General features: G+C 38.7%; 1 protein-coding gene across 2 annotated transcripts in view; it reads left to right on the forward strand.

Moving 5' to 3' along the window:
- Window positions 1-1,370: 1,370 nt before the first annotated feature.
- Window positions 1,371-17,651, forward strand: part of MTMR9 (myotubularin related protein 9) — a 53,993-nt gene continuing 37,712 nt past the window's right edge. Inside the window, exons 1-3 of one of the 2 annotated variants that reach the window (XM_041767314.1) lie at window positions 1,371-2,178; window positions 12,931-13,039; window positions 17,179-17,304. In XM_041767314.1, coding sequence (XP_041623248.1) covers window positions 1,997-2,178; window positions 12,931-13,039; window positions 17,179-17,304 — 417 coding nt within the window. In that variant the 5' untranslated portion in view covers window positions 1,371-1,996. The remainder of the gene's footprint in view (window positions 2,179-12,930; window positions 13,040-17,178; window positions 17,305-17,651) is intronic. The other variant, XM_041767313.1, reaches the window with a different exon arrangement.

Below are 17,651 nucleotides of genomic sequence, written 5' to 3' on the forward strand. Positions count from 1 at the left end.
TACTGTTTATGTACTCTCTACATTCATATATTCTGCATCCCTTTTATTCTTTGCTATTGAATATTTGTTTTCTGCAGATCTCAGGGGCTTTCTTTGCTTCAAGCTTCAAACCAGAGTAGATGTAATTTTCTCATAGTTTCCAATCCAGCATAATATTGACAATTTTCTCTTGTGGGCAAAGAGTTTATGCCTTTATGGAATAGTAAACATTTTTAAATGTAATGATAATGTTTTTTTCCATAGGCTTTTTGTTTTTGTTTTTGGTTAAACTAAAAGAAAAGGTCACAGAATTTTTGGGGAATTGTCCCCTATGCCTAGTAGACATCATTAAATTAAGAAAAGACATCTTGGCTACATCCCATTCAGGGTGTAAATCTTACTCATCCTTCAAGGTCATTATTTCAAATGACACCTTCTCCATAAAACTTTCCTTGATTCTCTACTCTGGAAATAAATCCTCCATTGGGAGTTGTTATAATGAGCCACAAAGTAGAAGGACAATAAAAATTCCAGTTAAAAAAAATAGCTTTATAAACCAATTCCCTCATTCTCCCTTTCTTGTTGGTTCCCTTTTTCTTTTGCAGACAAGCAAAGCTGGACTCTCAGCTGTAACAATCTTATAAAGTGTTTTTGTTTTAATAAGGAAACATTTTTTGAGGAAGGGCAAGGCCAGAAGCAGGGACACCCTTGGAGGGTGATCTGGTGAGATTTTAGGCAATTAACTTTGTCTTTGATTGCTCCAAGACTTTAGTCTGTTAGCTGTCCGTAGGTACTAGATGGTGGAGATTTCAAAGGTTAATGGGCTGACAGTAGACCAGGACTCCAGCCCATGCATATTTCCCCTCCAGTTCTCTATTTCATAATGCAAATAGTTTGAGAAGGAGGAGGAGCACTAAGCAAGGGGAACTTATTTAAGTAAATTTCTGGCATAACTTAGCTATCTGGAAGTAGTTCAGTGGCACCGTATCTAACGGGGAGGCTGTGGGGTGGTATCAATGCCCTAGTACCTTGACTGCATAGCTCTAGATTGAAGCCCAGTCTGCTACAGGCCAACTTTCAGCAAGTCACTTGAGCTTCCCCCTTGAGAGGACTGATCTTCTCCTCTTCTGTGCGTTGCACGTTACTTCTACCTAGGTCCCTCTCATAGGTGTTTGCATGCTTTTCCCTTCCCTTTCCTTGCTCAAGGTCACAGAACCTCGGTGCGGCGCTCTCTGGGAGTCTGCGGCGCCCGGCCCCGGGCTTCTCCCTTTCACCTGGTGGATGCTCCCGGGTCACAATCCCTCATCCCAACGCACGGCGAATGACGAACATCATCACAATTTACAGCAGCCCCACGCTATGAAGAGCCCTTGGAGGCGCAGGGAGGCAGCCAAGGACCTCTTCTCGTCGTCACATCTTCCCCGGAGTATTTGGGAAGGGGGTGGGAGGGGACGGCGGTGGGCACAAAGGCGAAGAGCGTTCTCAGGGGAGGAACACAAACCGGGGAGTCTGTGTTTCCGGGAGCACCTCTTCCGGGGGCGGACTGACTTCCGTCGCTGACTCCGCGGTCTTCCGAGTCTCGAGCTCCAGCGCTTCCGCCCGGAGTTGCGCTAGGCTCCCGCTCCCAGAAGCTACTTCCGCCAGGAGTCCCGAGCAGGTCGGTCTGGGAAAGTGGCCCCTAAGGCGGCCTTCTGCTCGTCCCGTCAGCCGGCCCAGGCGAGGCCAGGCCCCCGGTGGCGGCAGCGGCTGCAGGGCCTGTGGCGGAGCGGCCTCTCCGCCCGAGACCCGGGGCCCGGGGGGCACCGGGGGCACCGGGAGTGCGAGAGCGACGCGGCGGCCGGGGGCCGGGGACCGCAGGCCTCGCGGCGCCCACGTCGCCTGGGGCGGGGCCCGGCCTCCCCGCCCCGCCCCGCCCCCGCCCCCGCCCCCCGGCCTGGCCCCGGGCGGGTAGTGCTCCTCCCGGGCCCTGCGGCCGTGCGACCGCCTCGGACGGCCCGTGGCTCCGGCCGCCGGCACCATGGAGTTCGCCGAGCTGATCAAGACCCCGCGGGTGGACAACGTGGTCCTGCACCGGCCTTTCTACCCCGCCGTCGAGGGCACGTTGTGTCTGACCGGCCACCACCTGATCCTGTCCTCCCGGCAGGACAACACCGAAGAGCTGTGGCTCCTGCACTCCAACATCGACGCCATCGACAAGCGGTGAGCGCCCCCTCCCCCCGCGGCCCGCGGGGAGCCCCAGGGCCCTGGTGCACGCCCCTCGCCCAGGCCGCGGGCAGAGGAGCCCGCCCCGGCCTCGCTGGACCCCAGGGACTTGAGAAAGCCGGAGCCCCCCCGCAGGACCCGCCTGGTGGACCCGCCTGGTGTCCGTGAGGTCTGCGTGCAAGTCCCAGGGTCGCCGTAGGGTTGTCACTATCATCCCGACGATCCTTTTTGATACGTGACATTCTTGGGTGGATTTTTGATCTTTAAAAAAATATATATTTTATTTTGTGTTTTTCTTCTTGCACCATCATTTCCCTTGGATTATTACTTGCCCGCCACAGTTCACCAAGTGTTGGAATGCGATTTAGGTAAAATCTTTACTTGCCACTGGTGAGTTCTTTTGAGGAAAACTCAAAGAACTTAGTATGTAGTGTCTAAATTACACAAAACTTTTTTTTTCTTCTTTTCCTTCAAAAATGTTAACTGTTTCATATTTCTCCTTTTTAAAAAAAAAATCTTTTTTTTCTTTTTTTTAAGATTTCATTTATTTATTTATGAGACGCAGAAGCAGAAGCCGAAGTGGGTTCCTCGGGAGACTTGATTCCAGGACCCTGGGATCATGACCTGAGCTGAGGGCAGATGCTTAGTGGACTGAGCCACCCAGGCACCCCTCTCCTTATACCTAACCTTCTGGGTCATCAATTGCATGCTTCCTACTATGGGAGATTAAAATATTTTTCATTTATCCTTACTAAAGTTCTGCTTTTGGGGAAAAACAACAACAACACAGAATTGGCTCTTAAGCAAAGATATTAACCTTTTTTTTTTTTCCCCATCCCAGGCACTGTCTTTCCAAGGCGGTGGCTCAGAGTCAAAAAAGTTATGCTCATGCCTGCAGTCAAAATTCTTATTTCCCAATGGCCCTGTGTACTTAACTCTAGCCAGGAGAAGGTGAATTGATTATCCAGTTAACACTAAAGTATAAATGAATAACAACAGCTTTTTTATTACCTCTCAGGAGAATTTGGATATTAAGAGGATTCCTAGAAAGGTTATGCCTTAAAAGATGGTAATTTCTAGGGGATCCCTGGATGGCTCAGTGGTTTGGCGCCTGTCTTCGGCCCAGGGCGTGACCCTGGAGTCCCGGGATCCAGTCCCACATCAGGCTCTCTGCATGGAGCCTGCTTCTCCCTCTCCCTTTGTCTCTGCCTCTCTCTTTGTGTGTCTCTCTCATGAATAAATAAATAAAATCTTTAAAAAGTATATGGTAATTTCTAATGGAAATTACCACTAGAATTAGTCTGCTAAGAAGCAGACTTCTTAGTGAGCTGGAAGCCTGAGCAGGGGCTCCATCCTAGGATCCTGGGTTCATGACCTAAGCTGAGCGCAGGCACTTAACTGACTGAGCCACTCACTGCCCCTCATGAACCTTTCCTCTTCTTTTCTTTTCTTTTCTTTTCTTTTCTTTTCTTTTCTTTTTTCTTTTCTTTTCTTTTTCTTTTTCTTTTTCTTTTTCTTTTTCTTTTCTTTCTTTTCTTCTTTTCTTTCTTTTTTTTTTTAATGAACCTTTTCTATTAGCCAGTCCTCAGTCTTATTTTTGCTCACTATGTCCTGCATTCTCCTGTCTGTATCTTACCAATGCTCTTCTTCTGCCTGGAATGCCTTGTTCCTCCCAAGTTTGTTAAAGATTTATTTAATGTCGTCATGTTCTAGATATTTTGTGAGGCATGAGGAACACCAAGATGAATAAAGTATAGTTCTTACTTTTTCAGGAGTTTCATAGGTTATCATCCAGTCGTTACTCATCTATCAGTATTTAGTATAAACCATTTTACCTGCCCCCTCTTTTGTAGATTCTTTTAGTTTCCACAAGTAGAAGTAGTCTTCCTCACCTTGAAATCCTATAGCTCTTTATACTTCTTTAATAAATACATATTAAAATTTGTATTTTGATAATTACATATATGTTAGATCCTTGAAGCCAGGACTTCCCTTTGTTTAATTTTTATGTCTTTCAAAACTCCTAACTTGTGCAGATAGGCACATAGGAATTAAAAGAAGAATTGACCTCCAAATGATCAATGATGCCAAAGAATACACATGAGAGTTTCTCTTTACCACCAACTCCCTTTTTCTTTTTTTCTTATTTTATGGTTGCTTTTCATACTCTCCTTTCATATTTACCCAGCATTTAGGCCTGGTAGGGCTTAAAAAAGTATGTAAGACATGACCTTTTCATCTGTTAGGGGAGAAATGACAAACTGTATACATTTATCTTTTTCCCAGGAAACATGATGATGTGATGGAAAGAGCATAATCTATGTAGTTGGATCAGAGTTAGTTTAATTATTGGTCTCAAAAAATACTTCATGTGTCTTTTGTGTGCTGTACACTGCCTACGCTCTGCAGGTGCAGTGGTGACTAACGGGGGCAGAGAGCTTGTATATTAGCAGAGGAGATAGACATTCAAATAAATCAACAAATAAGTAAATAAGTGTCAGGTAGTAAGTACCAGGAGGGAAAAATAAAGGAAGATGGGAGGATAGAGAATGCCAGGAGGCAGTGTGCTTAGAAAGAATTTCAGAAAAGACAAGTGACATTTAAGTGATGATGTCTGAAGGAAGAGAGGAAGCTAGCAATGTGAATATCAGAAGAAAGAGCATTCCAGCCAGAGGGAACAGCGAATGCAAGGACAGGGACACGACTGGGATGTATGGAGAAGAACAAAGAGGCCAGTGTGACTGGAGGGCAGTGAGGAAGGGTAGAGCCGAGGGGTGTAGCAGAAGCTGGTCAGAGGGATAAGCAGGGGCCAGATGGTATAGGGCTTTATTTGCCATTGTGATGGTTTTCAAAGGAAGCCCTTGGAGAGTTGAAAGCAAGGAAGGAAGAACTGATAGACTTTTTAGAGGATGGGTCTGGCCACTGGCAGAAAACAGATTGCAGAGGCGCAACAACAGTGGAAACAGCAGGCCCAGTTAGGATACCGTTGCATAGTTCAGGGAGAAGGTGATAGTGACTTAAAGAGTGGAAGTGATAGTAGTGTGATCAGAAGCAGTCAGGTTTGAGATGTATTTTGGGTTTTGGTTTTTTTTGTTTTTGGTTTTGGTTTTGGTTTTTTGAGATATATTTTGAAGGCTGAGCTGCCATGCCTTGTTAGTGAATTATAAATGGGATGCACAGTATTAAGGATGCCTCCTTTAGTTCTACCTCTTGTTAGATAGGTGTCCTTGGGCAAGCTATGTAACCTCTTTTAACCTCTCAGTTCTATCACCGAGGAATACAACCCTACTCATATCTAGTAGTAACTTGTATTTCAGTGATGCTTTATAAACTCATAGAATGTTCTCATGTACATTGCATACTCAATATTCTTAGATCCATTCAGCACACGAGGTTTTACACAAGTTACACAACTATACTTTTTTCTTTTCATGGACCTCAGATGTAGAAAGTTGATTGAGTTAATCTTATTCAGTTGATAACTCATCATTTTCATGATTGATTCATTATAAGGTTTTCTTGTTTTTTTACATTTTATTCTTCAAGCCCTAATTTTCATCCCTCTATTCTACCTCATTCTCAGTCCCTACAGGTGAACATGTTAAGTGTTGCTATTTGTCCTTGGATATATGTCTATCTCTATAAAATATATAACACTATTGTGTGTGAGTTTCATTTCCCTCGGTAAGATTATGTTGCAGGTCTTATCCTATTTCTCAACATTAACTCAGTACTCTTTTTCCAGATCTCTTCATATTGCTGTGTATACATCCATTTTACTGTTTCTGACTACAGCATAGAATTCCAAATTGTCTCCATTTTACTTATCTGACCCTTTAGATAACCTCCAATCTCTTGCTATCAAAATGTACTGAAAAAATGTACTCATTTGGGTCCACTTGCAGTCTTGTACAAGAATTTCTCTGAGATTGTGTCTAGGATGGGATCAAGCCAGAAGGCGGATAAATAAAATTAGTTCATTTCACCAAGTAATCCTAAAGACTCTCCCTCCAAAATGCCTAGTCCCTTTGCCCCTCCCACTATGATTCCAATTTCTACCACATTGTTGCCAAAGTTTGGTATTATTGTCTTTTTAAGTTTTGCTAGTCTGATGACTGTGGATAGTATCTGTTTGTTTATTTATTTATTTTTAAAGATTTTGTTTATTTATTTGACACACAGAGAAAGAGAGAGAGTGCACAAGCAAGGGGAGTGGCAGAGGGAGGGGAAGAAGCAGGCTCCCCATTGAGCAAGAGGCCTGATGCAGGGCTTGATCCCAGGACTCTGGGACCATGACCTGAGCAGAAGACAGATGTTTAACCAACTGAGCCACCCAGATGCCTCCTATCTCTTTATTTTAATTTGTATTTCTCTAATTACTGATGAGTCTAAGTATCTCTGTATAGACTTATGAGCAATTAAATTTTTTTTCTTTTCTGTGAATTTCCTTGTCCTAATTTTAAAAATTGGGATTGTTGTCTTTCTAGCATTAATTTGCATCAGTTCCTTTTATACTCTCTAGGTATCAATTCTATACTTAGACACTGCAGGTGTCTTCTCTTAATCTCACCCATTTGTTGACTTTTCTCTGGTGTTTTGTTGAACAAAAAGGCCTTAATTTTAATTCAGGATTTATCAATTTTTTATTGTTTGTACTTTTTTATACTTTATTGTTTGTCCTTCCTTATCCCAAAATCACTAAAATATTCCCTACATTTTCTTCCATATTAGCTTTATAGTTTTACCCTTCACTTTTAGGTCTTAATTCATTTGGCTTCTACCTTCATTTCAAGTGTTTTTTCTCCAGGTATCAAGCTGGTTTTCCTAATACCATTACCTAGCAACCCATTATTGACTGATCTGATCCATCATATGTCAAGTGGTTTCATATATGTATAGCTTTCTCTGTAGGTTTTGTAACGTTATGTGTTTGTTTCTTTTGTTTATCTGGGAATGTCTTTTAATTTCTCCCTTACTTTTGAAGGACACTTTTGCTGGATATAGGATTCCTAGTTGACAGTTTTTTTCTTAGCACTTTGAATATATTAGCTTATTGTTTTCTGGCTTCCAAAGCTCCTTTCTTTCTTTCTTTCTTTCTTTCTTTCTTTCTTTCTTTCTTTCTTTCTTCCTTTCTTTCCTTTCTTTTCTTTCTTTTCTTTCTTGATTTTATTTATCCATGAGAGACACACAAAGAGAGAGGAGACATGGCAGAGGGAGAAGCAGGCTCCATGCAGGGAGCCTGATGTAGGACTCGATCCTGGGATTCCAGGATCACATCCTGAGCCAAAGGCAGATGCTTAAACTCTGAGCCACCTAGGTGTCCTGCCTCCAAAGTTTCTGATGTGAAATCTGTTCATTGTTTTATTGTGGCTTCCTTGTATGTGACAATTTGCTTCCCTCTTGCTGCTTTCAAGATTTTCTCTGTCTTTTGAAAGTTTGATAAAAATGTTTTGGTGTGGTTCTCTGAATTTAGCTTACTTGGAGTTCGTTGAACTTCTTGAATGTTTATATTCATGTCTTTCATCAAATTGGGGAATTTTTTAGCCATTATTTCTTAAAATATTCTCGGTCCCTTTTTCTTTTTCTGGGACTCCCTCAATGTGTATGTTGGTTCTTTTGTTGGTATCCCACAGGCCCTTAGGCTGTATTCACTTTTTTTCCATCATTTCTCTTTCTGTTCCTCAGACTTGATAATTACCATTTTATCTTCAGGTTCACTGATTTTTCTTCCTTTTGGACACATCTGCCTTTGAATCCCTCTAGGGAATTTTTCATTACAGTTATTGCACTTTTCAGCTCCAGTATTTCTTGGGGGGGGGGGTGAGGGGGTTTCTCTGAAATGTTCTCTTTATTGGTATTTCCATTTTGTTCACACATCACATTCTTGACTTTCTCCATATCTTCCTTTAGTTCTTTGAGCATCTTTAAGACCATTGTTTTAAAATCGCTGTCTAGTATATCTACCATCAGGTCTTTTTCAGGGAAAGTTTTTTTTTTTTTTTAAGATTTTATTTATTTATTCATGAGAGACACAGAAAGAGGCAGAGACACAGGCAGAGGAAGAAGCAGGCTCCGTGCAAGGAGCCCAATGTGGTACTCGATCCCAGATTCTAGGATCACACCCCGAGCTAAAGGCAGACACTCAACCTCTGAGCCACCCAGGTGTCCCCAGGGAAAGTTTTTGTTGATGTATTTTTTTCCTTTGAATGGCTTGTACTTTCTGTTTATTTGTATGCCTTGTGATTTTTTTGTTGTTGAACACTGGACATTTGATCAAATAATGTGGTGACTGACTCTGGAAATCAGATTCTTCCCCTTCTCCAAGGTTTGCTCGGGTATTTTTTGTTTGTTTAATAATTGTTATTTGCTTATAATAATAATTATTGTTGTAAGTTTTCTGGATGCCTGAAGTGTAAATCTTGATGCTGTTAACAGATTACCACAGTCTAAAGTACAGTAGCTTTCTTTTTTCAAGATTTATTTATTTATTTATTTACAAGAGAGTTTACACACACACACACACACACACACACACACACACACACACGAACGGGGTGGGAGGGTGGCAGTGGGGGGAGAGGGGAAGAGGGAGAGAAGAGAGTCCCTGCTGACCATAGAGCCCCATATGGGCTCAATTTTAGGAACCTGAGATGATGACCTCAGCCAAAAGTCAAGCAGTTAACTGACTGAGCCACCCAGGTGCCCTTACAGTAGCTTCATATTAAATTGAAATTATGTAGTGTTAGCTATCCAAGTTTGTTCTTATTAAAAGTTGTTTTTGGGCAGCTCTGGTAGCTCAGAGGTTTAGTGCCACCTTCAGCCCAGGGTATGATCCTGGAGACCTGGGATCAAGTCCCATGTCAGGCTCCCTGCGTGGAGCCTGCTTCTCCCTCCGCCTGTGTCTCTGCCTTTCTTTCTCTCTCTCTCTCTCTCTCTGTCTCTCTTATGAATAAATAAATAAATCTTTAAAAAAAAGTTTTGTCTATTTAAGGTCATTTGCATTTTTATATGAATTTTACAATCAACTTGTTAATTTCTTTCTTTTTTTTTTTTTTTTTTAAGAAAGCTTATGTGATTTTGGTTGGAATTGTGTTGAGTCTGTTGATAAATGAATTTGGTTAGAGTTGACACCTGATATCTTAATATTGAGTTTTCTGTCCAATGAGCAAAGTATATCTCTCCATTCATTTTATTTAGATCTTCTTCAGTTTCTTTCAATAGTGTGTTATAGTTTTCATTTAGAAATCTTAGACATCTTTTGACAGATTTCCCTCATTTATTCCACATTTTTGGATACACTTTCAAATAGTATTTTTAAAATTTCAATTTCTAATTCCTTTTGTATTCGTCATGATTTTGACTTTGTATATATATATATTTTAAAGATTTTATCTATTTATTCATGAAAGGCACAGAGAGAGAGAGAGAGAGAGACAGAAGCAGAGACACAGGCAGAGGGAGAAGCAGGCTCCATGCAGGGAGTCTGACACAGAACTCGATCCAGGGTCTCCAGGATCACACCCCAGGCCTTCAGCGCTAAACCTTTGAGCCAACCAGGGCTGCCCGACTTTGTATATTTTATGACACATTGACATCTTCAGACCTTGCAGACCTAGAGAGGGACTTCCTCTCACGTTAGCTATTTGCTAGAGATAGCAAGAAACTTGCCTGCAGGCACACTTTTGATATGCAAACCAACCAATATTAAGTCCATACCCTGTATCTGCTTTCTCTTTTGCAGTCAGGACTACTATTCTCCTGTTCTAAATTATTCCAGGGGCAGGTATCAGACAATAGGGATCACCTGTATAATGTAGAGCCTGACAAAATTATTCAAACTACCTAATCTTAAACTTGCTCAGCTCACCTACTCACCCTTTTCCATTCCTTTCTGTGAAACCTCAACGGTAAAAGTTCTGGTCCATGCTTTCCTCTTGTTCTGTCTGCCTCCTGACTAACCAGATGCTTCCCCATGTGTGGCCCTGCATGACATAGTATGCTCCTCCTTTTGAGAACAGTGAAGAACAAACTATCTTTTCAATGACAGTTATCTCCTTATCTATCAGCCTTACCATCTTGAATAAAAACCAAGTCCTGAGTATTTTAAACAATTGATGTAATAGTATATAGAAATACTATTGATTTTTGTGTATCGTGTTTGTATCTGACAGCCTTACTAACCTCACTTTTTAATTCTAATAGTTTTTTGTTTTTGTTTTTTTCATTAGCTTTCCTACATAGGCAATCATGTCATCTACAACTAAAGACAGTTTTATTTCTTCCTTTTCAGTCTGGATGCCATTTATTTCTTGCCTCATTGCACTGGCTATTACCTCTCAGTACAATGTTGAATAGAAGGGTGAAAGGCACCTGGGTGGTTCAGTGGGTTAAGCATCTGCCTTTGACTCAGGTCATGATCTCAGGATCACCAAGCCCCATGTCAGGCTCCCTGCTCAGCGGATAGTCTGCTTCTCCCCCCCTCTCTCTGCTGCTACTCCTGCTTGTGCTTGCACATGTTCTCTCTATCAAAAAAAAATAAATAAAATTCTTTAAAAAAAAAAAAGGAAGCGGTGAAAGTGAACATCTCTCTTATTTCTAGTATTAGTGAAAAAGTATTTAGTCTTTCACCATTAAATCTACAGTTAGTGCTAGGTTTGTTGTGTTGCTTTTGGTCTTGTTTTCTTTTGGTAAATACTATTAGGTTCAAGATGTTTCTTTCTATTCCTAGTTTGCTGAGAGTTGACTTTTTTGTTTTTGTTTTTTAGGATCAGGAATAGATGTTGAATTGTCCAATGCTTTTTCTTTATCTATTGAGGTGATCATACAGTTTTTCTTTTTCAGTTTGGCAATATGATAGATTCTTTGACTTTCAAATGATAAACCCCCATCATTCGTGATGTATTATCCTTTTTATATATTGTTGGATTTAATTTTCTGATATTTTGTTTAGAAATTTTGCATCTGGGTTCATGATAGATATTAGTCTACAATTTTCTCATCATTTCTTTGGTTTTTGTATTAGGGTAATGCTAGTCCCATGGAATGAGTTGATAAATAATTGCCGTTTTTTCAACTTTCTGGAAGAGTTTGTCATGAATTGATAGGGTATTTTCTTTAAATGTTTTGTCTTTAAATGTTTTGTAGAATTACTCATGAGGCCACCTAGGCCTGGAGGGTTTTTTGGTGGGCAAGATTTTAATGAAAATTTCATTTTATTTTATAGCTATAGTATTAATTATATTCTTGAGTTTGTGTCTTCTGAGGAATTGGTTTATATCATTTACCTTGTTGAATTTATAGGCATAAAGTTGTTCCTGGTATTTCCTCATCTTTTTAATGCCTATACAATTTGTAGTGATTCTCATTTCTCTCATTTCTTATATTGGTAAATTGAGACTCAATTTCTTTTTTCCTGATCACTTTGGCTAGTGTCTTATTGCTTTTATTATTTTCAAGAAATCGTTTTTGCTTTTATTGATCCCCATAATTTTCCTTTTTCTATTTCATTGATTTTGGCTCTGATCTTTATCTATTTTTTTTTTTTTTTTGCTTTGGATTTGGCTTGCTCTTCTTTTTTTATTATAGTGAAATCTGAGGTCACGGATATGGAACTTTCTTTTTGAATATAGATGCTCTGCCCAGGCTATTAGCCCCACCCACGTTCCCTCCTGTTAGCCTGGAAACTCTCAAAACCATAAACTGGGATAAGTTTAGGATTCACCTTGTTTCCTATCTCCCAAAGATCTCTGTTCTTTGTTGTTTGATGTCCAATGTCTTGAAAATGTTTCTTTCTTTTATTGTCTGGTTATCTTGGTTGTTTCAGGTGGGAGGGTAAATATGGTCCATGTTATTCTACCTTTGCCAGAAGTAGAAGTGCCAAGCATGTGACTTTTCAAATAAATTTTATAAGAGGCATTCCAGTGTGTTGAGAGATAACTTTAGTAGGATTTGACCCATAGTAATGGTGTTTGCCTGTCCAAATTAACAATGCAGTAATATGAGGCATAGGGATGCTTACAATTGAGATCGAGTTCAGGAAGAGTAGCTGTAGGCGTTGTGTCTCTAAACTGGAAAAAAATATAAGTAAAATGATCAGCATTTGGTCAATCTAAGAATTCCTAGTTTAGGGAATACTCAGAAGTATTAATGGAAAAGAAAGGGACCAACCACCGGCAAAGCAAAAGAAAAGTCAGAGCTGTCAGCAAGTATAGACAAAACAAAACAACAACAATATAAGTAAGACTAAGATTCCAATTAAGGTAGAATTACATTTGTACAAACTTTTATGAGTAGATTTGGCATTGATTTAGAATAGATACTGCAAATTAATAGTTTTTAAAGACTGAAAAAGAGATGCTTATATTTAAAATCAATTACTACAAGGTTGGAAGTAAGTAAAATCTGAAATGAAGTGTTTTCCTATGCTCTGGAAATAACTCTGTATGAACACTTAACACATAAATTACAGATCTTTTTTCTTTATTCTTGGAAGGAAGGCCCCAAATAATCTTCATTAAATGAAATGGCCTAGTAAAAATTACTTTCTGAATTTGAAAAACTTTAAGTACATATATTTAAAATAATTTATGGCTCACATTTTAATAATACAGGCTTGACCCTTAAACAATTGGGGAGAAGAAAGTTGAATACAGATGGTAATTACAACTACATTCTCTTTTCAAGGAAATAATCGTATGTTTGAAGATAGAAATATATATGTTCTTAAGCGTAATTTGTAATTTTTTACAGATTTGTGGGACCACTGGGTACCATCATCATAAAATGTAAAGATTTTCGAATAATTCAGTTGGATATTCCTGGAATGGAGGAATGTTTGAATATAGCCAGTTCCATTGAGGTAAATATTTCAGAAGCAAAATCTGATAAAAATAAATAGTAATAAAAAAGAACTTTATATTCTGACTCTGTGTAGCTCCTATTTTTTTTTAGTAGATACTTGGCTATATACTGTGACTCATGTATTGAAAATTGACAGGAAAAGCCTCACCCTGATTCATTGTTATGGGAATGTAATAGGATTTTATTGACTTATAACAATTTTTAGTGTCACTTATTCCTCTGGGTTCACTATTTGTAGCATTTGACAGGATTTCCTTCTCTTTTTAAGACTCCATAATAGTACATTGTATGTATATATGGTAAGGGTTTTTTTTTTTAAGTTATTTCTTTTATAAAGCAAGTAATTATCACCAATGATTATAGTCTTTTGTCTTTAGTTAAGTCTGAATTTTCCATACATCAGGCAGTGTGTTTGTTTTATATTTGTATGAACAATATTGAGTATCGGTTCAGATTACAAATACTAGATGTTTTACTTGGATAATTTAATATTTAAATTGAGGAGCTCACACCATTTTCTTCCCCCTTCAAACCTACTTTGCTTTACACTCAAATTTTAAATTGCCTTGTTTTAAATCATTGCCACTAAATTATAGCAATTAACTTTGTAGTATTTTCTAGATAATTATAGACACATTGATTTTTTTTCCCCCTTTGGTCTTTGAGTGATTAATCTGGCCTTTGTATCCAAAACAAATACTATTGGCTTAACACTTAAAAGGAAGCAGAATGGTTTAAACATCTGTAACTAGGATCTTGTCTGTTTTTTAAACAAGAATAGAGAAATAAAACAATTGTTGTGGTGCTGAGAAAAATGGCATGGAATGGGTTTACTTTGTGCCTTTGCTAAATTTTACTTAAAGGAAAGGAGAAGATGAGCTGAACTATTTTGTTTGTCTTACATATCTTGTCATTTGGAAGTGATGCAGCAATGTTGATTTGTCCAGATTTGCTAACATGGGTAAGAAACACACTGTGTTTTTTAGGCTGTTAAATTGAAACACTCTCCTGCTATTTGGGCAGGGGAATGCTACTAACCCATTTCATTTGAGCAGGGGCTTTTTTGTTTTTTTACCAAGTGTGCATTTGAATTTTCACTGACCAGTCTACATTTTTCTTTCTATCCCTTTTATAACTTATAAGATAGCTGATTGGTGGGTGTTAGTGAAGTTGTATACCATGAAGAATAGTGGTAAAGAAAATATAGGGCAAAGCCCATTACCCCACTTTCTGATTACATTTACTTAGCTTTGTTATCTGACACTAATCAGTTGTTTAATTAGCTGTATATAGTACTTAATTACTTTAGAAACTGATTACATAGATACTCTTACAGCTGAAAAGAAGCTGTGAATTATGAGTCATTCTCATAATTTGATCTCAGGAAGTGAATGTTCTATTGATTGTTTTTGCAACATAGTAAGTATACATAGTGAACTTGGCCTCTTGCCTTTTCCTGGTATCCAATTCCTCTTCCACCTCCTCTATACATCTTGACATAACTTGGAAGTAACAGTGAATTTCTTATATAGAACAGTTAAGCTATTCTTTGTTATCAAGAATCCATATACCCTAGTATATTCTGCTGCCATAAATAGAATCCCATTGGAATAGTAACTGACAAGTACTCAGTTTTCTAAAATGTAGCAGGAAGTCTGATGAAGCTTTTTTTATGTAGTTTCCACTGTCTTTTGGAATTGAAATGTTTTCAGTTCTTTCAGCATTAATGTGTTTAAAGGAAAAGTCCTGGGCAGCCCGGGTGGCTCAGCAGTTTAGCGCCGCCTTCAGCCCAGGGTGTGATCCTGGACACTTGAGATCGAGTCCCACGTCGGGCTCCCTGCATGGAGCCTGTTTCTCCCTCTGCCTGTGTCTCTGCCTCTCTCTTTCTCTCTCTCTCTCATGAATAAATAAATAAAATCGTTAAAAAATAAATAAATAAATAAATAAAAAAGAAGTCCTGTCTCTAGTGACATGTGATCATGACAAGTCAGAATATATGTTTATTACCTGCTAAAGTGGCTGCTGACTTGCATTAAAAATCGTGGTTGTACCAGCCACTATGGAAAACAGTATGGAGGTTCCTCAGGAAATTAAAATGGAACCACCATATGACCCAGCAGTCCTACTTTTGGATATATATATTGATCATTGTAGCATTATTCATAATAGCCAAAATATGGAAATAGCCTCAGTATCTGCCAACAGATGAATGGATAAAGAAAATGTGATATTTAACTATACATACAATGGAATATCATTCAGCCTTAAAAAACAGTAATCCTGATATTTGTGACAACAAGGATAAAACTGGAGGGCATTATGCTAAGTGAAATAAACCAGACAAAGACAAATATTGCATGTTATTACTTCTATGTGGAATCCTAAAAACCAAAAACAAAACTTAGAGAAACAGACAGTGGAAAAGTAGTTGCTAGGGACTAGGGGGGATGGAGAGAAGTTAGTAAAAGTTACAAACTTTCCATTTATAAGATGAGTAAAGTCTTAGGATCTAGAGTAAAACATGGTAACTGTAGCTGATAACACTGTGTTATTGTATAATAGAAATTTTCTTTTTCTTTTTTTTTTTAAAGATATTTATTTATTTATTTATTCATGAGAGACACAGAGAGAGGGGGCAGAGACACAGGCAGAGGGAGAAGCAGGCTCCATGCAGGGAGCCTGACGTGGGACTTGATCTCCAGTCTCCAGGATCACGCCCTGGGCTGAAGGTGGTGCTAAATTGCTGAACCACCCAGGCTGCCCTAGAAATTTTCTAAAAGAGTAGAACTTAAATGTTTTCAACTACAGAGGGTAAATATGTGGGGTGATAAATGTATTAATTAACTCCACTGGGGAGTCCTTTCACAATGTATCAAATAACTTTGAATTCTTAGTTTTATTTGTCAATTTTACCTCAGTAAAGGTGAAAAAATTTTTTAAATATTGCAAAGAATATCCTTAAACTAATTTTTAAAAAGTAAATCAATTTAATAAAATAATGTTTGTACTGAGCAAGGACAGCTCTGGTCTAAGTCAGATGTAGACATTGGCCATTCTGCTTCTGTTTAGTGTGATTAGCAGCCAAAGACTATGTAGAAGCGGATATGGATTATACAGCCATGCTTCTCCATATTTTCTGTTTAATGAGCTCTTAGGGGAAGATCTTATTATTCATTAACAGATAGAAGAATAACTTTGGATGGAGATCTTTTGTTAAACTGATGAACTACATGTCTAATCTATTTTTTAAAAAAGTCTTGGGCCCATTCTTTTGTGAGCCTGGTACTTCTGTGACCTAGAGGGAGGTAGCTTTATTCTGAGAGTTTTGGGGAACTAGCAGGACATTGGGCTCCCGCCCTCCTCCAGGTGAGTGTTTCCATAATTACTGGAATTTAAATTATGCTCATTGATTTTGGTAACTTTTTTTCCAGTCATAGAAGTGCTTTTTTTTATAATTCCTCTGTCAGAAGGTTGAAACTGCCAAGTGATGGAAGATGTTCCATCTGTCTGTTCCTCCCATTTAGTCAGGTTTTCCTGGTGGTGTTATCCAGAATTCAAGTGTTCCAGATGATTATATGCTTATTAGGGGACCATAGAGTTCTCGCCCCAGCTTGAGAATGGGTCCATTGTAGCATAAAGATAGTAGGATACATGGCCACAAAACTGTAACACCCCTATGCAGGGTTACTAACACTGATTTTAAATAATGTACATGTGTTGATTTAGTTGATAACTGGATTTTGAGCCAAGGCCTTACTTTCTAACCAAAACCCGTTTGTTTTCTGATCCCCAGAAATATTTGGACCTTTTTATTAGGCTTTGTTAAGTGGTATCAAAGGGAGTTATTTATTTAACTTTTCTTCTAGAATATGTGTGTACACTTTTTTCTTTTGTTTGTTCAGCAAATGTTAACTGAGTGTATGCTATGTGCCAGGTACCTTGTTAGATGCTATAAAAGTATCAAAATTAGCTTCAGTAAGCTATAATCGTATCTAGTGGTAAATACAATGTTAGAGAATTATATGGGTGTCCATCATTATTAGACCATATTTATTTAATACCAATTTGGCAGTTAGGAAGTGTTTTGAATTGCAATATGGTCCGTTTTCTTTCCTTCATTTCCTTTTTATATCCTAGGCATTGTCTACCCTGGACTCTATCACTCTTATGTACCCTTTCTTTTACCGGCCCATGTTTGAAGTGATAGAAGATGGCTGGCATTCTTTCCTTCCTGAGCAAGAATTTGAACTCTACTCTTCAGCTGTAAGTAACTTTTGAGAGAACTTTGTGTAATGAGAAATAATCCAATACCTTACTTGTGAAATAACTTCCTTTGGACTACTCATAATTTGTTGTTGGTTTATCTATGCCTGAAAGAAATTTCTTTTAGCTATTACCAACTACAGCTTCTGCCATTTGGAGATTTGCACAATTTGATTTCAATGCTGCATCTCAACTGATTTGTCTTCTAGTGGTTTTAACTGTATTCCAGATGTTACTTCTTTTAATTTTGAAAATGACATTGGTAAAACATTAATATCTTCATAAAGCTAGTCTTGATGTGTTTTGAGTTGTTGATTATTTTTAATAATCAGTATTCTTAGAAACAA

The sequence above is a fragment of the Vulpes lagopus genome, chromosome 8, assembly GCF_018345385.1.
Source record: "Vulpes lagopus strain Blue_001 chromosome 8, ASM1834538v1, whole genome shotgun sequence".
In the NCBI taxonomy this organism is placed as follows: Eukaryota; Metazoa; Chordata; class Mammalia; order Carnivora; family Canidae; genus Vulpes; species Vulpes lagopus.